The following is a 23,003-nucleotide window of genomic DNA, read 5'->3' as shown; positions in this document are numbered from 1 at the left end:
TCTCCGATACGTCCGGTATGACGGGTTTTTCGTTTCTTCGATACGTCCGGTACGACGGGTGTTTCGTTTCTGCCTCACTGCTTCGGAGTAAGTTCGTAAGTCACCTCGCGGAATGCCTCGATAAGGCCCGTTTGGGGGAAAAACATCCCTTTCCGAAAATTGCCGAAGACGGCCGAAAATCCGCGAGTGACGTTATCCCGAAGCAGCGCGACGACGCGGGTCTGCATGGCCCGCCGCGGATTTATGGCCCTTGGCCTGGTTACGGTCCCGATGGCCAAGGGGACGAACGATTTCTCGGAACACGGGTCCGAGGGTACCTCGAGTAGGTAATAACCGAAAGACGCGACGTGCCGAAAACACCGCAAGTGTTTTGCACGTGTGGCACAAGGGATGCGGACCCTTGGCCGCTGGCCGCTGATGGTAACCATCAGGCCTGCGAAAGTCCGAATCCGGGACCCTACGAAGCGCATGAAATTCTAAAGGACGGGCCCACGGATTGACTTTATGGCCACCTTTCCAATACTGTCAGCTCGAATCTTCGAGTGCCGCATACGACACTCGAGGATTAGCATTCTTCTAAAGTATCGAAGGACAGTATAAAATCGGAAAAGGGCCTCCAACGATATCTGGAGACAACGTGAAATTACGCCGTAAAAATAAAACTACGGTATTCTATGGGGGCCGCGGCATGCATCCTCTCGGAACCGTACAACATATATTTCTTAACAGATATGCAAACTGCGTCATCGAAATTGTAAAACGTTTTGCTGGTCATGATGTGACGTGGTTTACACAACAAATATTATGCGAACCGATTTCAAGGTTTATGTGATATTTAATCACAGCCATAATTGTAGCACCGTTCTAAAAAAAAAAAACAACATTGTGTGATAGGAAAAATTTCAAAGTCAATTTTATTTCTTTTTTTTTTTTAAGGAAACGATATACACTTTTGTTCATAATAAGATGGCGTTTGCTTAGAGGAATTCAACGAGGTGCAATATACGAGGTCATGTATCACTGTGAAATGTAACGAATTGTGTTAAATATTAATTTGTAAGCTCCTAAACAGTGAAATATGCCTGAATCATTGTTTTATTATTGTGGATCTTTAGGATGGACCTTTGCTATATGTATATAGTGAACACTTTTTTGCAAGATTTTTTTCACAACTTTAAATTGTTCTATTGACTAGGACAATAATTTCTATAAAGAATAAATTGGATCACAGAGAGAACTTTTAATTTTAGAAACAAATACAAATGAATGAACTGGATCACTGAAAGATCTTCGCATTTCAGAAACAAATCCATAAAGGAAGATGTTAAAAAGTAGCCAAATTTTGGGTAGCTCAGACACGTAACATAGTCTCTACTCGATAAATGTCCCAAATATCTAGCCTATAATTGTCCCAGAACTATCCCCACTATCGCGGGGCATACCTCGTGAGGGGACCAGAAGCTCTAGAGGCCTCGGTTACCGATCAGTATGAACATAATACGGGTCGGGTATATCGGTGAGAATTACAACTAATCCAATAAAAAAACTTCTTTATTTTTCATTATTTTTTATGGGACTGTCACCATTATATTCGTGGAATTTTTCTAATGAAAATTATACCGAATATGATATAATTCTGATGATATTTACTTCTGTAATGAATAATGAAAATTACTTACCATTACAATTATATTAACGAAAAATTAGTGTAAATATAATCCGAATTATATATAGTCTCACACCGATATAGCCGACCCGTATTATGTTTACACTCTTCGGCGACCAAGTCCCTCGAGCTTCGCTGTCCTTTTCTACGTTCGGCAGTGGATAAAAGAATAGTATCTTCTAGTCGATAATTGTCCCTGGCCGGACCCGTGTTTTGGACAATTCTCGAGTAGACACTGTATTCGGCAATGGTTTTACATGCTGAGGTGAGAATTATAAAATAGAGGCAATTTATTTTTGAGAAAAATGTACGAGCTAGAATGAATTTTGCGAAAGACCATTTAAATTGGAGCTGTGGAAAGTGACTTACATCCAGTACTTTTTACGAACGATTTTTGAATGGGTGTACACTCACACCCGATAGTAAAATGTATGTCAGACAACGATGTACCAGGCAGGAATACCGACGAAATTGTACTAAACCAACGATAAAAGTAGGTGATGGATCTGCACTTGTTAGGGGTGGAACGTTCATAAATAGCTTTGGCCTGATTCACTAGATACAAGGAATTGGGGATTGACATGTTTATTTAAATACAGTGGAGGAAGTGTTATTATTACTTGTAGAAACATCAGTGGCAAACGATTCAATCCATGAAGCGGATAATTCGAGTCGACACAAGCTTCAGGCGTTTTTAAAAAATGTTAATCTGTGCACAATGTTAACTCTGCATGCCTTTCGCGATCTGTCCATTTCAATCTCGTCATAACTTTGGAGTTCTGTGGACACTCCCGCTCAAAAGTATGCACAGTCTTTTCTCGATATTTGTCCCAAATATCTAGCCGATAAAAGTCCCACAATTATCCCCACTGCCGCGGGGTTTCCCTCGTGAGGGGCCCCCAAGCTTTTTCATTATTTTTTGTGGGACTTTCACCTACATATTCGTGGCATTTTTCTAATGAAAATTATATCAAACACAATATCATTCAGATCATATTTACAGTAATTTTCCGTTAATGTAATTGTAATGGGAAGTAACTTTCGTCGTTCATTATACAAGTAAATATCATCGGAATTATATCATATGTGGTATAATTTTCATTAGAAAAATGCCGCGAATATGTTGGTGGAAGTTCCATAAAACATATCTGTTATTTTTTTCTATGACAATATTTTTCCCGCTGACGTCACAGTTCCCTCAGCTACGCTCGCGGACATCGACGCGACGACCGCCCTTGTCCGCCTCAAGGCTTGCTGAATGGGACGCTTGTTTAACTTTTCACTGGACCTTCAAAGTGCGCTTGAAAAATTACATATTATAGTTACATATTAAATAATTATTAGCATAAAATTGAGAGAGGCCGACTTTGCCGCAATAATTTACTTCAGTTTTCTTGTCCATAAAAAAAATTTCATGCTGTTTCATGATTGGAATAATCAACCATCAATGACCATTATTTAAACTTATTTAACCCTTTCGGTACGAGCGCTCTGTCCGCCGTGACACTCCTGCTGTACAAGGCGCTGCACAGTGTGACGAATGGCCTTTTTAGCTGGACAAACTTCTAAATCGCCTATTTTTCTATATTTATCGATTAATATGTTTACAGTTGTATAAAATATGAATAATTAATTTTTTACAACATTTAGTTGGTTTTTGTTAATTAAACAATATATTTTAAGTGATTTATAATTAAGTAAAAAATACAACAAAGTTAGTAATGGATCTATGTAACACAGAATGATTTAACAAGTAGTAGATATTATCAAAGAAGACGTAATTTTTAATTAGGGACAAGAAGAGTATAATTTTGGAAAAATGATAGTAAAGGTTACTTTTTGGAGATTCAGATATATTCTAACGGGAAAGAATTATTCTTTGGTTTAGTATAAGGTTTCACTTTATAAATAACAACTCTGTTTCATATTATTGTTTACTATTTTAATAAAAATATAATAACATGAAAATATAAATTTTAGGTGACGTGGGGTAAATGAAATGTTATGTAGTACGATGGTTTCACGGGTAACAAAAAATATAGTTTATTAACGAGAACGATTAACAATTAACAAATAATAACAACTATAAAACAAAACGAGAAAACTCGAGTCCATGAGAAAAAACGCGAAGACAAAATATACGGTAACTCAACTTCGCGTATAAAAACCGTCGCGGGTGACTCAGACTAAACTCTCTGTAGCTATCGTTCTCCGCGAGAGTCCAAAGCTTTCTGCCCTTCTCGTTTCTGAGGCGCGTTAAATAATGTCCCCGAAAAACCGTTAAAATAAGGAGAGTTTTTCCACCCCCACAAGGGCATGGAGAAAGTTTCCTCCCCCACACATTGCATCCGGGGACTTCACTCTTAAGGGTACTGTAACGGTCGAGCCGAGGTTCTGGCAATCGTCACTTAAATGACCAAGCCCTCAACCTGACCTCCCATGGTACGCACTTGAGAAGGATGGAATTTCCGCGTCCGAAAATTCCACGTTCCCACGCACCATGGTCGCCACAAAATAAAACAAAAGAAATAACAGAGATCAAAATCAAAGTCTTCAATAGGAACATTCGGTTGCGAAAAACTAATAACTTATAAACTATTGAACAATTGGTTGCAAAGGAATAACTGACCGTAACGGATAGCGGTTGACGAACGACTGGATCATTCGCCTCCATCTTGAATTCGTGAAATCGCTGAGTCAGAACCAATTTATTCGTCTCAGATTTCTGCTCGAATATCGCGGATAATTTGGTCCACATTTCGCGCGAACTTTTGCATGTTAAGAGGCTTTGCATGTGTACCGGTTCCAGAGCCGATGAAATCAGAAACATGGCTTTGGCGTCATCCTTGCACCACACTTTCAATTGTTCGGCGGTCGGCCGCCGCCGGCTTGACGCGCGTCCCGTTCACGACGTCGTCGATACCGCACGCGATGAATATCGCATTCGTCTGAAATTTCCAGATTAGGGAATTCTTCCCGTTGAACTTCTCAACGTTTCGCGTGGATATGGCCTCCGACATCTTATTGCGAACGGAGAGGAAAAAAAAATTTTAGAGACGCACTGCTATCCGATCTGCCGAATCACACGGTTCACCGAATCGCACGGCTTATACGCTACCCGTACACGTGTTTCTAACGTGTGTGCCTCGCGCGCGTACACGTTTTTTTTTATCTGTCCACAGAGATTGCGTTCTCTGGGCCCATAACCAATTGTTCAATATAAACAAATGTAAATAGAATATATCTAAACGTATTTGTGTTACGACAAATATTTGGGTTTACAGCAAAATAAAAATAAAAAACAATATACATAACAGGCAGTAAATATTTTTCATTGTTGTAACAAGACATTGCCTTCTGAAACTACGTAGAAACTTCTTCACAACTCGAATCTCTATCAGCAGATTCAAGTTCTGATAAAGAATCTGTTTCTTGAATATCTATATCTTCATTTACTATTAATGATTCAAGAACTTCAGGGGACAGTGAACTAATTTTTTCTTGTGGGATTTCGCGAAAACTATTTATTAGTGGGTCGGAAGTTATTAATAGCATTGACATTAAGTCGAAATTGGTATTCACTCTTGACGTTTTCCGTGTATTTTTTTCTCTAAATCTACGACAATCTTTATGTCGCGTGTTACGTCCCAGGTAGGACGGATTATGATTTTTATGAGATAGGACGCAGTTTTGAACCTACCTGCATTCACCGGCTACGGTTCGGGAAATTGAGGATTGTTTAAATAATTTGTATTCTTATTTTCCAAAAACAAACAAAATTATTGATTTATTCAATATTAGATGCTGAATCAGATGTTTTAAATATGATTTGACAAATAGAGATTATGTGTAGTTAACGCATAAACTAGATAGCTTACAAATATTTCGTATAATAATAATGTTAATTTTTACCGAGTCGCTGGGTTAGTATCGCTTCGCAAATGTAGTTGTCGCAGATCGCAAGTCCACTAATCGCAGCCGCGGGTCGCCAATTCCAATAATCGCAGCCGCAGGTCGTCAATTCCAATTCACCACTTACACTGAACTTTTATTAAACCTTAAACCTTTACTAAACTTTGAACTTCACTTCAATGACGGACTGGTCTGGTTCAAACTTTATGACAGAATGATTGATCTTTGAAGTATTGGTTCCCTTTTATAGGATGGACAGTCCATTGTTTCAATAGGATATTGATTTGATCTTTTATCTAATGCGCGTCATTCTTACCATGGGATTAGTGTGCCTTCTTGGAACTTGGCGCAACTGGACACACTTTCTGTTTATTTTTCGGGGTGACATCGATCTTTACTGCGTCTCTCGCAGGAGGATAAATGGAATTGTTTTGTTCGCTATCTAATTTTCTAGAAATTGTAACGCCTATCCTAATCCTATTTATTTCCTTCTCCTTGCGTGACATTATTGGGTTTCAACAATAGTTCATAATAATTCTTTGTCTGAAGTTTTATTCGTTTGATTCTTAAGCGGTCGAATCACCGGACATGACACCGTCTTACTTCCTAGAATCTTAAGGCTTATCTTAATCTTATTTATTCTTCTCTCCTCGCGTGGCATAATTTTTATTTGAAGTTTTATTTGTCTTATTCATGAGAGATCGAACCACCGGACGTGACACGCGCTTCTTGCGTCTCCTCTGTCATCTGGTCAATTGGAATAATAAATGATTTAATCCATAGGTTTCAACGAGTAGACTAAACAAACCGCTAAGTGGCAACGGCAATCGGCATCGGCTGCGTTCGAAACGCCCGGCCCGAGCTATGATTGTCACGAGCGTGTACGTAAAACGACGTAACTTAATTGTAAAAATTCGTATAGTTACGCAACGTTGCGCAAGCCAATTTTGGTATTAAAATAAAGTAGAGAACCTCTACTTAGATATATGTAATGTAAAAATATGTAAAAATATGTAAAAATATATGTAAAAATCATCGCGTGGACCTACGTGGACCATATACTAATTCATTAACGAAGAGTAGTAACATGGGCGTTTCTGTGGAAAAATAAGTACCGTCTTTGACACTTAATTTACAAAAATAGAGGAATGTTATCGATAATTTGGAATTACCAAAGTGAGAATACATGTTTTGAGATGTTATATCCATCATATATAGGAAATTTATACACTCCTTAGTACATTTTAACATATTTCTAGCGCGTGTGGAAATGTGCCCATTCATTTATAGGTTAGGTGTTCGTCTTTTAGGTGAAGTTTACACGCTCTGTAAACATACAACAAAAGAATTTTAAGTTTTAATATTCAAGGGTTTTAATACATGGTTATTTTAGATTATATTAGCACAGTTAGTTTTTGTTTCTTTGAAAGTTAATTTAGTCCAGCTAAAAAGGCCATTCGTCACACTGTGCGTCGCGCCGAGTCTCTCCGAAAATGCACACATAGCGCGTGGTCAGTCCTCTTTTGTGTGAAGATTTTTCTAAGCGTTAAATAAGAACTGTGCTTAATACAACAATGTTTCTTCTAACAAATGTCACTATAGATGGGGCTCGTACATAGAGGCTGCCACATGGATGTCGGATATATTCGGTGCTCGTACACACAGATCATCAGATGGATGCCGGATATATCCGGCGCTCGTACCGAAAGGGTTAACACTAGATTGCCGGATGAAAAGGAACAAGTTATTGTATGGTAATGAGCATGATCAGATACTTATCTTCATAATACTATTGAAAACCAACATATGTTTAAAAAAAATTATTTCATTTATATTTTATGTAATTTTTTATTATTTATTATTTCATATATATATACACACACCCCGGCGCGGCACACAGTGGGCAATTTGGACGAAATCGGATTCAAAATCAAAGAATTTTCGATGGAAATGAGGTAGAGCGACGAGATTATGGTACGAACGTTTTTTAACCTTGAGAAAATTCGTTAAACTTGCACAATTTCAAGAAAATTGGAGATTTTTTCGATTTTTTTTTCACGCTGATTTTGAATCTGGTCTCAAAATTTGTCTACGACCTCAGGATTTTGCAAAAAACAGATTTTTGTGACAAAAACTAATGAAATAATTTTTTCGTTGAAATGATTTGATAACACACTAGTTTGAAGCTATATCGTATTCTCGTATATAAAACACAATAAAAATAATAATAATGAAGTATTTGAACGTTTTGAGTTACTTACGAAACATGAAGTACTTCGCATCTCGTCATCACTTGACGTATCGCGTCATGTAAAATTGAAGTTTTTACATTTCATATTAAAGTTTGTCTGGCTATAATAGAGAATTCCAAAGAAATATTTAGTACGAATTGAAGTGATGTAATGAAACGAGCTTTTGAAATCTTATTCACTCTAGGAAAATTTATAAAAAATTTCAACTGCAGACTGGAAATTAAAAAAAAATTTGATGAACATTGTTACCGATGAACTAATGCAATCGAAAGTTAGGAGCATATATTAGCATTTCATTATTATAATAAGTTACATCGTAGTTGAAATTCAGTGTTATCACTGTGTTGGAATATTCAAATTATGCGCCATTCCAGAAAATTCGTGGACCTTCTTTCGTTCTAGTTTCTTTTGTTTTTGACCGCTGTATTCAGAGAGTGTGTGTCTTTTTCGTTTGTCTCTTGTACGACGCGCGCGTATTTATTTTTCTTTATATGTATCCAATATGTAAAACTAACATTATTCAAAATAAAACTAACAGGTTATGGGCCCAGGAGACCCTGAAGACTCAAAGTCAGGTAGTACATATGAGTAATTAAATGTGCGAATAGTGACCGAAAAAAAAAGTAAGGTTATCCTACGTGCCACGTGTTCGACAAAAAGAATCGAAAATGAATATTGCTAAGGTAGACCAAGTTCAGAAATTAAATTCTGCAAATTACGATACATGGAAAATCCAAATGAAGAGCATACTTCGCTACAATGGATTATGGGGGTACGTAGATGGAAGCGTTACAAAACCTGCAGAGAACTACCAGGCATGGACTATAAACGATGAGAAAGCTCTGGATTCGATTATCCTCAGCGTACAACCTGACCAATACAACTATGTCAAAAGGGCAGAAACCTCTGCAGATGCATGGCAAGTATTGAAAGAAAAATATGAATCTAAAAGCCCAATGAGGCAATGCGTTTTGTTTAAGCAGTTGTACCGTCTAAAGAAAGCTTCAAATCAAAGCATGACACAGTTCATAAATGAATTTATGAACATAGCGGAACAACTAGAGGAATGTGAGCTAAAATTGCCAGAAAATCTATTATCTATTTGGTTGTTGAATTCATTACCTCATGAATATGAAACTTTGTGTATAGCAATTGAATCAAGAGAGCAAATGCCACCCTTAGAAGAATTAAGAAACAAGATACTCGAAGAGGAGTCAAGACGAGCTGAGAATACAAGGGAACACGAAGGAGGCGCAGAAGAAGCACTACTGTCGAGTAGAGGTAATTCATATAAGAAAGGTACGCACAAAAGCACTACACACAATGAACAAGGAAAGAAGTTTGAAGTTAAGTGTTTTACATGTGGTAAAGTAGGACACATTGCTAGAAATTGCAGATCAAAAGCAAAATTAGGAAATAAGAGAATGACACAGGATGCATTTACAGCCACTGCTTTCAGCACTACCACACGAAGAGCAGGAGTTTGGTGCTTGGATAGCGGAGCAAGTACACATATGTGCTACGATGAAAAGAAGTTCCACAATCTGGACAACAATGAGAAAACGAGAATTTATACAGCAGCAGAAGATAGCATTAATTCGCAGGGACAGGGAGAAATAAACATAAATATAAAAACTCCCAAAGAAACAAAAAGTATCAAATTACAGCAAGCAATGTATGTTCCAGAATTTAAAAGCAACTTATTATCTGTGTCGAGTATTACAAGCAATGGATATTCTGTGGTGTTTTATGAAAATCATGCACTCGTGAGACGCAAAGATGGATCAACAGTAATGAAAGCAACGATGGAAGATGGCTTGTATGTGATAAAAGAACAGCAAGTGCAATCGGCTATGATCTCTCAACAGTGCAATAAGAATCTAATGAAATGGCATCAAAGAATGGGCCACTTGAATTTCGAGGATTTAAGAAAACTTAAAAAGAAAGAAATTGTAGATGGACTGAGAGACGAATTGTGTTTGAAAAATGAAAACCCAGTATGTGAAGTATGCATGAAGGCAAAAATTCATCAGCAACCTTTCAGGCAATCAACAAGAAGAGAAAACGACGTCTTAGATTTAATACATACCGATATTTGTGGGCCATTTAAAACCTGTTCGCTAGGGGGAGCGAAATACTTTGCAACCTTTATTGACGACAAAAGTAGATACATTGAGGTAGCAATTTTGAAGAAAAAGTCTGACATCTTCGAAGCATTTAAAGAGTATAAAGCTCGCGTTGAAAAGCAGACAGGGCGTCAAATAAAGAAGATTCGAAGTGACAATGCCAAAGAATACCTATCTCGCAATTTCAATGAGTTTTTAAAACAAGAAGGTATTCAAAGAGAGTTGAGTGTGGAATACACACCGCAACAAAACGGCGTGGCTGAGCGCGCAAATCAGACGCTAGTAGAAATGGCGCGTTGTATGTTGTTGCAATCTAATTTACCATACGAGTTGTGGGCTGAGGCGGTGTGCGCAGCCGCATACATTAGGAATAGATGCCCAACCAAGGCGTTAAACGATGCAACTCCTATTGAAATATGGACCAAAAGGAAGCCATACGTAGGATATTTTAGAACATTCGGAAGCCGAACTATTGCACTCAATAAAAATAACAGAGGAAACAAGTTCGCAGCAAGAGGAGAAGAATACATTTTAGTCGGATATTCTCAGGAAGCAAAAGCTTATAGATTATGGAAAAAGGGAACAAACCAAGTAGTGAAACGAAGAGATGTACGTTTCATAGAAGAAATTCCAGAATCAACGAACTTCGAAAAGGAGAAGCAACCAGAATCTGAACTGGAACATTTGACCTACGATATGATTGAGAATTCGAAAGAGCCCATGTATGAGGACCTGGACAAGGAAGAAGAGCAGCATGAAATGATAAATGAAGACTACTATAAAGATGATCCTGAAGATTCTCAAGAAGAAGAGGAAGAAACAGCAAGAGAAGAACAGGAAATTAACCAAATGTTGGAACCTACCCCACGAAACAGAGGTTGCGGACGACCGAAATTGGAAAGAACCGGACGGCGTGGTAGACCGCGAAAATTGTATCATAGCGCTAATGTTGCAAAATGTCACGAATGCAAAGTACCGAAAACGGTTGAGGAGGCGATGCGCTCGTCAGAAAAATCATTCTGACTAGAAGCTATGGAGTCTGAGTTCAACACTCTAAAGGGCAACAATACCTGGAGTTTGGTAAGTAGACCGTCGAATAAAAAGGTTATAAAGAATAAATGGGTTTACAGGATAAAGCGAAACCAGGATGGAAGTATTCAAAAATTTAAAGCCAGGTTAGTTGCACGCGGAGACCAACAAATACCAGGACAGGATTATGACGAGACGTTTGCGCCTGTAGCAAGATTTGAGATGTTGAGAGCACTTTTGGCTATAAGTGTTGAAAATGAAATGTTTGTCCATCATATGGATGTCGTTTCGGCCTATACGCAGGCTGAGTTGTCCGATGAGATATACATGGAACAGCCAATATTATTTGTAAGGAAAGGACAAGAAGATAAAGTATGTAAGTTACAGAAATCATTGTATGGATTAAAACAGGCAGGTCGCGAATGGTATAGTAAATTAAATAAGTATATGATAAGTATTAACTTTATTAAGTCCGAAATAAATCCGTGTGTATACGTTGATAACTCAAATGGAAGTGATGTTATAATAATAATCTACGTAGACGACTTGCTAATAGCCTCTGCTGATTTTAAGAAGTTAAAAGTTGTAAAAGACTTACTAAAGAAGCAATTCGCCATGAATGATTTAGGGCCAGTATCAAATATCTTAGGCATTCGCGTTGAAAGACAAGGTCAAAAGGGTAAGATAAAGTTAAATCAAAGTTTGTATATAGAAGATTTACTTGAGCGATTTAATATGAAAAATTGTAAAACTGCGAATACACCTCTAGAAGCTAATGTGAACCAACAGGTAAAAGATTTGAAACCACCAACAGATTCGGAAATCGACGAAATGAAAGAAAAACCATATCGGCAATTAGTGGGAAGCTTATTGTATTTAGCCAATACAACTAGACCAGATATAATGTTTGCGGTAAATTTTCTATGTCGTTTTTGCGAAAACTCAAGAATTATACACTGGAAAATGGCAAAGCACGTATTAAGATATCTGCGAGGGACATGTGATTATAGTATTAAGTACGAAAAGACAAATAAGTTATTACAAGCGTATGTAGATTCTGATTGGGGTGGAAATCTTGAGGATAGACATTCGAGTTCCGGATTTGTGACGTTTTTGGGTGGAGCACCGATAAGCTGGGCGACGAAAAAGCAAAAATGTGTCGCGCTTTCCACCATGGAATCGGAATACATAGCCCTCTCGGAAGTAACGAAAGAGATTGTATACTTGCGAGAGTTATTGAAGCATATGAAGCAGTCCAAATTTGTTTCCAAAGAGACACAAGTATATTGCGACAATCAAAGTGCAATCGCGTTGTGTACGAATAATATATATCATGCTAGAAGTAAACACATCGACATACGATTTCATTTTTCTAGAGAGGCCCAGGAACAAGGGCATATTAAGGTTGAATATAAACCTACGAATGACATGGCAGCTGATATACTGACGAAATCACTGCCAAAACTGAAACATGTAAAATGCGTTGAATTGTTGAAACTATGTAATTGAGAGCTTAAAGCTTATTTGTAAGACATGTACCTTGCGAATAGAATTATTCTGCGTCGGCCCACGAATTAGGGGGAGTGTTGGAATATTCAAATTATGCGCCATTCCAGAAAATTCGTGGACCTTCTTTCGTTCTAGTTTCTTTTGTTTTTGACCGCTGTATTCAGAGAGTGTGTGTCTTTTTCGTTTGTCTCTTGTACGACGCGCGCGTATTTATTTTTCTTTATATGTATCCAATATGTAAAACTAACATTATTCAAAATAAAACTAACACACTGTAGTTCTGAATGAACTTCAATTTTTCACATCTTGTGTGATATATAAAAGCAACTTTAATGATGAGTACTTATTGTTGTAATTCGCGCCTTTATATATTCGGCAGAGTCATCCGACGTGAGCCCCAGAGTGTAGGGGGGCTAGATGCGTGCTCTAGAACAATTGACGACTACTACGTAATATGGCGATTTGTAACGCGGAACGTGCAGAGCACGTGTTTCTGTAATCCAATTTAATCTTTATTAGGATAAACGCACACGTTAAAATATATATCCACGCATAAACTCTAACACTTATGTATACTTATATTGTATAATTTACTTTTGCAACTTATAACGACGTATCATCATATACTGCCGTTAAATTTATTATTGGTAACGCATGGTTGCGACGATAGCCTGACAGTGAGTCACGTGGATAAATTCACACGCATTAAATTAACGAATGTATTAAGCTTACTTTTGGATCGCAGTGCCTCGATCCATTTTTATTCAGCCCCTTAAAGGCTTCATTTAACTTCTCAACTTGTAACGGTTAATTTAAGTTACAGAAGTATGATCAAAAATACATAAAGGAAAATTTATAAGTTAGGATATCAAGGGAAATTTATAAATGGATCCAGACCTTATTACCTATAAAATCATTAAAAACATTCACCATTTGAAGGTTAAGGGTGAAGGAAAAGTGTATCAACGTATAATATAAAATAGTATATACACACGGCACGCATTTCGATGTACATTTGTAAATTCTGAATGCAAAGAAATCTTATGTCGTGGTTTTCAATGGACGAAAACACCCCTACACCCTCTAATTGGCGAAATTTTCAAAACTTTTCTCAAGATCAACCTTCACTTCGAAATTCATGCAGAATTTTCTATTAATCATATCACTAGACTCTTGTAATTAGATTAGGTTGGATGTTTATGTAAAATAAAAATGTTAATTGTAGGAATCAGACGTTGAATGAAAATGTATTTCTTCTTTTAATAAAGGGTGTAGCCAGATAAGGAGGTCAAAAGTGCCCCCAAACCAAATTGAATTTGTAATACACTATTCGATAACTTATCCAAAGAAAATACTTTGTGCCAATTTTCAACTCTATATGTCGAAATGGGGGGTAGTAATGGGGTGACAAGGAAAATCAAGTTTTTCTATTTTATCTTTTAGGATGCACATCTATGAATTTTCTCTGAATTTTTAGCTTCGAAACCGAATTTTCAGAAATAAAAAAAAAAGTTTAACCCTTTGCACTCGAGTGGTGACTCTGAAGCACCACTAGAAATTGTTGTCGCATTATTTCAAAGTGTTTGGGATTGGCTGCGCGTGGCGTCAGATCTCGAACGCGAGATCCACCGCGCCGCCCCACTATTGGCAGGTGCTATTGTCGCCGCGAGATCGACGGTCGATCGACGACGAGTCGTGCCATAGGCTGTCACCGCCGGATCGATTATCGACGCCGCTGATAGAATTCTAATTGGCCCGGGTTCAAATTCCGCCAAATCATCATTCCGGCGGTGATAGAAAACCGCTCGCGACTCGTCAAAGATCAGATCGTCAGTTCATCTCTAACCGTTAGCATCGCTAAATAGTTCCTCTCAAAAAATCGTTATCAGTAGTTAAGACGTCGCGCGTCGTGGGACCGGTCTGTCCACAGCGATTCGTTATCGGGTTCTCAGCCGCTAAGCTGAGAATAAACATACGTTTAGTTCAGTTTCATACATTTATTGACATTTTGAAGTCCAACCGGGCAGTTGGCTTCACCCTGTACATATTCTGTGTAAAGTTCGTAAGTGACGAACCGCTAGACGGTAATAAAGGGCTCGTCCCGTACAGCATAGTTTATTTTCCGTCCCAATCCGTAACACAAAGAAATTACAAAAAATATTACAAAATTTGTATTTAATAAATTACTAGACATTTCAATATTATATGTAGAAATCGGATCAGTTTCGTATGAATAAAATGAAAATAATGTAAGACGGAAGAAAAATTTAGTTTTAGATTGAAAACAGCGCTGAGTGCAAAGGGTGAAATGCCAATCTCTTGTAGAAGTTGTGTTTGGAACTATAGCGAAAGGAAAGAGGTATAGGGTGCGATAGAGACAGGTAGAGAATAATAGTGGACTGTATGAAATAATAAATAATGTATTAAGAACAAAGCGGAAAGTATACAAGACAGCGGTGAAGTGCAGAGGTACAAGAAAGCGGAGAATATATAGAAGTCGGAGATGTAACGCGCAAATCGTGAAGCGCACGATTTGGGAGAGTGAAGTGTCGTGGAGCGCACGAATAAACGAAAGTATAACGAGACTGTGATCGAGCGATCGAGCGTGTCTATAGACCTCGTTTCGCGGTTATCGCGGGTTATTTATACTGTGCGTGGCCACCGGCGTCGGAAGGAATAAGGAGTGGGGTTTTTGAAAATGACAAAGGATTTGGCAGTGTCGAACGTTAGCTAGCGCACGAGGGCAATGCCCTAACGGCCGCTACTGCACAGGAAACAAGGACGGTGGGTGACGGATTTGATATTTTGGAATATGGGAACGGTGGCTCACGCGACAAGTAAACGTTTAGACGCAAACACAAAGTTTACGTCTGAGTGCGTTCACCCGGTCTCGGCGCCGAGCTCGATCAGCTGGCTATTGTCAACGCCGAGACACGGTCGCACCGAGGCCGCTCGTCTGCGGATTAGGTCGCAAAAACTGTATGGCACGAGAAATGATGTTTGCGTTACCGAGATTCTCGGTAACGCCTGCAGCGATTTCGAACATTCCGCCCGCCTTCGACAATCGTCGAACGAAATGAACGCGCGCGGGCGAGCGGGATGCTAATGAACGTTAGTGAGTGGATGAATGACGCGATGAAATGCAGAGCGGTGAGCTTACATACTACGTTGCGGTGGGGTACACGTTGTCGGATGGTTATTGTCCGCGAGGAGCCCGTTGTTTACGCGTCTACCGCGCGATGCAGGGGGACGAGCTTTGTCACCGGCCGTTGGTATCTGCTGGTCGCTGTTTTGATGGTGGCGACGCGGACGTGTCCGTCGGCTCCTGGGTGGACCTCGTCGATGCGCCCCAGCGGCCATCTGGAGGGGGGGGGGGGGTCAGCTCCGATTTTATGAGGACTAAGTCCCCGACTTTGAGAGAGGTTTCCGCGGCGGTCCACTTCGGCCTGGTCTGCAGTTGGTGCAGGTATTCCGCTGCCCATCGGCGCCAGAAATGTTCCAGGCGTTGCTGGAGCAGCTGCCAACGGGTTAGACGCGACCTTGGCACCTCCAGTAGCGTCGGTTCTGGTACGGCCGTCAGAGGGCCGCCGACGAGGAAGTGTCCTGGCGTCAGCGGGGTGAGGTCCTCCGGGTCATCGGTGAGAGCTTGCAGCGACCGGGAGTTGAGGCAGGCCTCCACCTGGCAGAGGAGGGTGGAGAATTCCTCGTAAGTGAGGGGGTCGTCGGCGACGACTCTGCGAGGTGGTGCTTCACGGACCGGACTGCTGCTTCCCAGAGCCCGCCAAAGTGTGGGGCGCCCGGGGGGATGAATTTCCACGTCACGCCGTCCTTCGCGAGCTGCCGGCCGATGCTTGCAGCTTCTCGCGTCGAGGCCGTGAAGAGGCGCCGCAATTCCCGGTCCGCGCCCACGAAGTTGGTGCCAGAGTCGCTGGTCAGGCTGTTGCAGATTCCGCGGCGGCCCGTGAAGCGGCGGAAGGCCGCCAGGAAGGCGGCGGTGGAGTAATCCGACACAGCTTCGATGTGGACGGCCCTCGTGCTGAAACAAATGAATACGGCCACGTAGCCTTTGGTGGCCTTGTGGCCGCGTCCGGGGGTCGTCTTCAGCTGGAAGGGCCCTGCGTAGTCCAGTCCGACGTGCTGGAAGGGCCGAGAGGGGGTGACCCGCTGCGTTGGTAGGTTGCCCATTACCTGCGTCGCCGGCGCCGCCCGCCATCGGATGCACCGGAGGCAGTGGGAGGTGCACCGCTTCACCTGTCGCCGGCCTTGGGGGATCCAGTAATTTTGGCGGAGGGCTGCGAGGGTCAGTTGCACTCCGCCGTGCAGCGTCCGGAGGTGCGCGCTCTCGATGACCAGCTGGGTCAAATGGCATCCTGCGGGCAGGATGATAGGGTGCTGCTCGTTGTACGGCAGGAGGGCGTTGTGGAGTCGCCCTCCCACGCGCAGGATGCCGTGTACGTCGAGGAACGGTGTCAGTTTGCTGAGTCCACTGCCTCCCGGGACTGGCTTCTGTTGTTCGACGGCGGTGAGTTCGGTGGCGAAGTGGCGGCGCTGCACCAGCCGTATCCATGTCTCCTCGGCTCGGCGGAGCTCGTCGGGGCGCAGGTGCGGCGGAGATGCAGTTGCGTCGCGCCGGGAAGGGCTGGTCCACCGGAGGCACCAGCTGGTGGCCCGGAGCAGCCGGTCCAAGGTCGAGAACCGAAGGAGAAGCTCTGGGTCCTCCTGGCGGCTCGTCTGGAGGCACGTGGCCGGCGTTCTCTCCTCCTCGGTGGTACAGTGCGGCGGAGGCGCGGTGTTCCAGCCCGCCTCTGGGCTGGTGAGCCAGCTTGGTCCGTGCCACCAGAGCGGGTGGCTTGCCAGCTGAGCTGCTGCGACGCCTCGTGAGGCGCAGTCCGCAGGGTTGTCCTTGGTCCCCACGTGGTGGAGATGACCGTCGGGCAGTGCGGTCTGGACCTCCGACACGCGGTTCGCGACGTAGGTGCGCCAGCGGGTTGGTTCTCCCTGGAGCCAGGCCAGCGCGACGGTGGAGTCGGTCCAGAGGTGGACGGCGTCAATGGGCACCTGGATCTCCTGCCGGATGTGCACCAGGAGGCGCGCTCCAAGTGTGGCGGCGCACAGCTCCAGTCGTGGCAGCGAGACCGTCTTCAGTGGGGCGACCTTGGTCTTGGCGGCGACGAGGTGTGCTCGTGCGACCCCGTGGGAGTCTTCGATGCGGATGTAGACAGCGGCGGCGTATGCCTTCTCGGACGCGTCCACAAATGCGTGCAACTGTCGGGTAGCGGCGGTGTCGTCCACTCCGAGCCATCGAGGGATCCGGATGCACGCCAGTTCGTCCATGTCCTCTCTCAGGGTGTTCCAGGCTGCTGCTGTGTCGGGTGGGAGGCGCTCGTCCCACTCGAGGTTGGTCTTCCAGAGGTCCTGGATGAATATTTTTCCCCGGACGACGAAGGGGGCGAGCCAGCCGAGCGGGTCGAACAGCTTGGCGATCTGGGAGAGCACGCGTCGCTTGGTGGGCGGCTCCGAGGTCGTCTCTGAGGGAGCGTGCAGCGAGAATGCCAAGGTATCGGTGGCGGGGTGCCACGTCAGTCCCAGTGCACTGCATCCGGTCTCAGGGTGCCACGGGATCGTAGACGACTCGGCCAAGAAGTCGGCGGGTAGCGCGGAGAGCAGCGCGGAGTGGTTGGCGCTCCACTTCTTGAGGACGAATCCGCCCGCCTTGTAGATGCCGATGAGCTCCCTCTGCGTCCTCTCGGCATCCTCGATGCTGTCAGCCCCAGCGAGGATGTCTTCGACATAGGTGGCCGTCCGGAGTATGCTCGCACCTCTCGGGAATCGCTGCTTTTCGTCCTCGGCTAGCTGCAGCAGCGTGCGCAGGGCGAGGTACGGGGCGCAGGTCAGGCCGTAGGTCACTGTCGTGAGGTGGTAGGCGTCTATCCGCTCGCTCTCGTTGTCACGCCACAGAATCCGTAGGAGATCCCAGTCGTCTGAGTGCACCCGGATTTGGCGGTACATTTTTTCGATGTCCGCGATGAATGCGACCTTGTGGAATTTGTTCTTTGTGTTACAGAATTCTTCGAGGCTGTCTATTTGAATGCCTGAGGCTTCTTACCACGATGACCAATGACGACATCGATAGCTAAGATCGAGAGCCATCGTGTCGTGCTTTCTTCAAGGGGAGAGAGAATGTAAGTAACAAGACATATCTTCCCAATTAAACTATTTTATTGCATATTTTCTTATAAAATTATTAATGAAAAATTGTACAGACTAAACACGCTGAAAAAATTTTTTCATATGATAAAGATATAAGTTAACAATTTGAGGCAACGATTCGTTTCCACAGCTTTGCTATTTTTATTTTGAAAATAATTTAAACTGACTCTTTTTATATCCCCATGGAATTATACGAATTGATTTTAATATCTTTTTGTTTCTTCTTTTGATTTCAGGACTCTAACGTAGCTTCTCGTCCTCTCAACAAGTAGTAAGTGAACAAACAATTGTCTTTCTTATTGCTATATTTGATTAGTGGTTGATTTTGACGAGTACGGTGACCGTGGAAACGCCAGCCATTTCCGCGGGTAGTAATCTGTTTCCTAGCTAGGTAGGGCCTTTTTGTGCACCGCGTTTTCTTTTTATGAGTAAAGAAATTTCGATAATGGAATCACTAATTTTCGAGAAGATAAGAATCTTCCGTAATTTCGAATATGAAGAAACTAGAGTCGCTTTTTATTATCAAGATAATTATTTATTTTTAAAATTTATTTAAAATTAAATAAAAAACGTATTTTAAAATTAGTTTGAATTGCTCGGAGGCACTAGATCCCCACGTACAAAAAGACGATTCGCGACGGATAGATCCTCGAGACAAAGCAAATACGCACATCCATTTAACCTGTATTATTTTCACGCGTACTTTACATTTAGCAGAGTAATCTTTCCATTGTTTCGAAACTTTGCTTCGTAGAAAGGATCGTCCGAGGGTTTTTTAATATTTCCTTAAAGATTGCAAATAAATAATTGAAGCGAATAAAAATTTTTCTAAGTCGACAATTATTTTGTTTCTTTGCTCGACAATTAAAAATGTCGATTAGTTTTTTCAATAATTAAATATTTTATTTATAAATTGAGATTATATTTTGAATTTCAAGTAGAGTCTTTTTACAGAAAAGAAAAAAATTAGCTCGTACACAATCTAACGGTTTCTTTTAGTTAGGATTTTCAGGATATAAAGGTTCCCTCCGTTGCTCTCACCCTCCCGAGTAGCGCCTGGGCACGCGAGAAGATTCGAGCAACGAACACATGGAATATTTTTTTAAATAATATATATATATGTAGGATTTCCCTGTTTTGCACGATGTTGCGATCGAATTAAGTAGTCGATCCACGTGGGCAGGTATCAATTAATGAGCCGACTCGTAACGAACATATACTATATTTAATGAGAAAAATAAAATGACGGAACAAAGATATCGGTACAACGACACAACCGTACACGGCGACAGCCGACGAGAGACTCCCCTGATCGTCTCTCCTTCGCATTTTTTGTTGACGTTGTTCGCTCGTCTTTTGTCTCGACGTTATTCGTCCGTTTTTTCTGTGAATCCGCGTTTCGCCTTTTCTTCGCGGGAAGCGCGTTTCGCCTGTTTTTTCCTGGAATCTAGGCATCCCACACTCGGCCATCCTGCAAATCTTCGGACCCCGAAGATGTACCCAGATACGGCTTCATATAATCGGCCGCGGTCGATGTTATTCTCGGCCCTTCAGTTTCACCAATCCGCACGACTTCGTATCGATCATTCCGTTTAACTCTTACAACCTTGTACGGCCCTAGAAATTTCGGTTTAATTTTTAGTCCAGTTCCAAACTGCGTCCTTTGGATCGCTACTAAATCCCCTTCTTTATATTTAACCGCTTCTTTACATTTTCGGTTATGGCCGCGACGATTTTCCTCTTGAATCTTAACAGTATTTTCGGTTGCTGCACGCCTCAAACTATCATGGTTCGCATCGAACATCTCAACGGTTTCTTGTTCGATAAGCGAAAGAATTCTCACATCCTCTTTTTGTCGCATCTTGACACCAAAAAGTATCTCAAATGGGGTCATACCCACCGCACGCTGAAAACTGCTATTTATACATCGTTGCAACCGGTCGACGTGTTTGTACCAATGGTCGGGGTTATCTAACGAGAGTTTTGTCAACACCGGAATAATGGTACGGTTAACGCGCTCAACTTGTCCATTCGCGCGTGGTACACCCGTTGTGGTCGTATGATGTTCGATGGACTCCGACGCACAATACTCTTTGAATTCTTTCGACGTAAACGCGGTTCCCTTATCAGAAATAATACGCTTCGGATTTCCTAAAATTTTTTGTTGCGCGACCAACCTACTTAGTACTTCCGCTGTATTTGTCGTCTTCGTTGGGTAAATCAATACAAATTTAGCAAAAGCGTCTACTACGACTAATATATACTTATAATTTTTTCCCGTCGATACCATCGGGCCTTGGTGGTCGATATGATAAGTGCATAATGGTGTGTCTCCTTTGGGAACGGGGGAGAGCATCCCTTCCTTTTTACCTTTTTTCTTTTCGGCTAGTATGCACGGTACGCAACAGCTAATTACTCTTTCTACTCGCTCGCTTAAATTCGGGATATAAAATTCTTCCTTAATTTGCTCTACAACTTTCTTCACTCCAAAATGTCCATTCTCATGCACTCGTCGAATAGTATCTACAAACATACTCGCTGGTAGTACTACAACAGTTTTATCACCGTATCTCTTTAACAATAAATCGTGTTCTATTAAATAGTCCTCGTACGCTTCCCTTTCCAATACCTGTTTTATGGCTCGAATGCGTTCATCTTCGTTTTGTGTTTTCCGGATAATTTCGTGCATCCTATCTTCCACGATAAACACCGGATATCTACTTAGCGCATCAACGTGTTTCAGACGTTCACCCGATCGGTGTTCGATTTTATAATGGAACTCTTCGAGAGTCAACGCCCACCTCGCAACTCGTGGACACAAATCTTTCTTATACAGAGTCTTTTGCACCGCTTGGCAATCAGTAATTATTGCGAAATCTAATCCTAATAGGTACACCCGAAACTTCTGTACTGCTCTTACTATCGCTAACAATTCTAATTCATACGAGCTGTACTTTCTTTCTGCATCTGTAGTTTTTTTGCTCATATAATGAACGGGATGGAACACCTTTTCGTCGCACGCTTTTTGCAGTAAAACTGCCCCGTATCCGTCTGAACTAGCATCGGTATCGGCAGGAATATGGGTAGGTCCGCTGCCTCTGCTTCCAACCATCCTGAGTTTAACGAGCCACTTGAGAGACGCTCCCTCAGCTTGCCCGGTGCATACTCCCGGCAAGCCCTCCCGCCGTATTCCACTACTCTAGGTACCTCGACACCAGACACTTCGGCGAACAAGCAGAATGGACACACCCCACCCGCGCGTATGCCTGCAGCCACAGGGCTGGAGATTAACATCCTTGAAAAGGCATCGCGCGCGCGGGCCACATCCCCATCCCACCGCTCACCATGATCCGTAGTAGGCACCCCTTCCATACTCCTTCCCAGAGTCCTTGCCTCTCCAGCTTCGCTACCATTCTCGTGGTCTTCCAGTCCTCCTTTGCCATTCGCCCACAGCTCGACCGCGTCCTTCACCTGCTGGGCAAACTGACGGCGATCTGTGCCGACCCATGCTGGGGCCCTAGCAGCCCAGTTGCGTAGCGTACCTTCCCCTATCCCTCCGCTGAGGATAGCCCTTGCAACCTGGATAGCCCACTTACGGTTATTAGCACCAGCCCCGAGTACGCCCATCACCCTCATTGGATCACCCTTCACTCTGTCTGCCATAGCGCTGGCGCGCATCCCCGAGGCCCTTTTCGGGCGGGTATGCCCGTCCTTTCCTCTCTCTTTCTCCCCGACCGAATTTGTGATTATCCTTCCCCTCCTCTCACCATCTTTCTTACCTCTGGCTTCGTCCACAGGGGCTAGTCGGTTCCCCTCCTCTTCCCACTTCGTTAAGGGGCGCCGATTGATATACGTGGGTGGCGCCACTCCAGCCCCTGAATACATTATCCAGGTTCTTAGCCGATCACACTCTGCCTGGTCGTCTGGTTTCTGCTCCGCCGCCACCTTTAGAATCTGCTCTGACATTTCCCCTAAGTTACCTCTGAAAAACGGAGGATCTTCGTCCTTACCCTCGCCCCTTACAGGGTATTCGTTTCTATGTCCCAAAGGCTCACCCCCCTCGGCCGAGGTTTCTCCTACTACTGCTGGGATACTGTTGTCCCTCTTGATACACCCGGAGTCGGTCCTGGCAGACGTGGACCCACCCTCACTCGTCCACCCCGTAGCCCGTATCACTCTGACGGGCATATTTGGATCGACAGGATCCTCATCATCGGTGACGTAGACCTCACCCCGCAGTTGGGCCCGAATTTCCTCGAGTCTCAAAACCATGTCGTCCACATATCCAGCGGTACCCCC

General features: G+C 42.8%; 1 protein-coding gene across 1 annotated transcript; it reads right to left on the bottom strand.

Moving 5' to 3' along the window:
* Positions 1-14,351: 14,351 nt before the first annotated feature.
* On the bottom strand, positions 14,352-18,644 carry LOC143363126 (uncharacterized). The gene is made up of 4 exons (XM_076803733.1): positions 18,601-18,644; positions 16,312-18,570; positions 15,758-16,258; positions 14,352-14,454 (listed from the first exon to the last, which is right to left on the bottom strand). The coding sequence occupies exons 1-4, from the start codon at positions 18,642-18,644 to the stop codon at positions 14,352-14,354; spliced, it is 2,907 nt and encodes a 968-aa protein (XP_076659848.1).
* Positions 18,645-23,003: the final 4,359 nt, after the last annotated feature.

This window comes from Halictus rubicundus, unplaced genomic scaffold (assembly GCF_050948215.1).
Source record: "Halictus rubicundus isolate RS-2024b unplaced genomic scaffold, iyHalRubi1_principal scaffold0022, whole genome shotgun sequence".
In the NCBI taxonomy this organism is placed as follows: domain Eukaryota; kingdom Metazoa; phylum Arthropoda; class Insecta; order Hymenoptera; family Halictidae; genus Halictus; species Halictus rubicundus.
The sequence above is the reverse complement of the archived record's forward strand: the minus strand, read 5'-3'. Positions and strand labels throughout refer to the sequence as shown.

What these genes read in the sequence shown, in the direction of transcription:
- LOC143363126 (XM_076803733.1), bottom strand. Translation starts at nt 18,644, where the DNA reads ATGGCTCTCGATCTTAGCTATCGATGTCGTCATTGGTCATCGTG. An exon ending in TGTCGTCATTGGTCATCGTG is followed by an intron (nt 18,571 to 18,600) that starts GTAAGAAGCCTC and finishes TCAAATAGACAG; the next exon opens with CCTCGAAGAATTCTGTAACA. An exon ending in CCAGCAGATACCAACGGCCG is followed by an intron (nt 14,455 to 15,757) that starts GTGACAAAGCTC and finishes GTTTATTCTCAG; the next exon opens with CTTAGCGGCTGAGAACCCGA.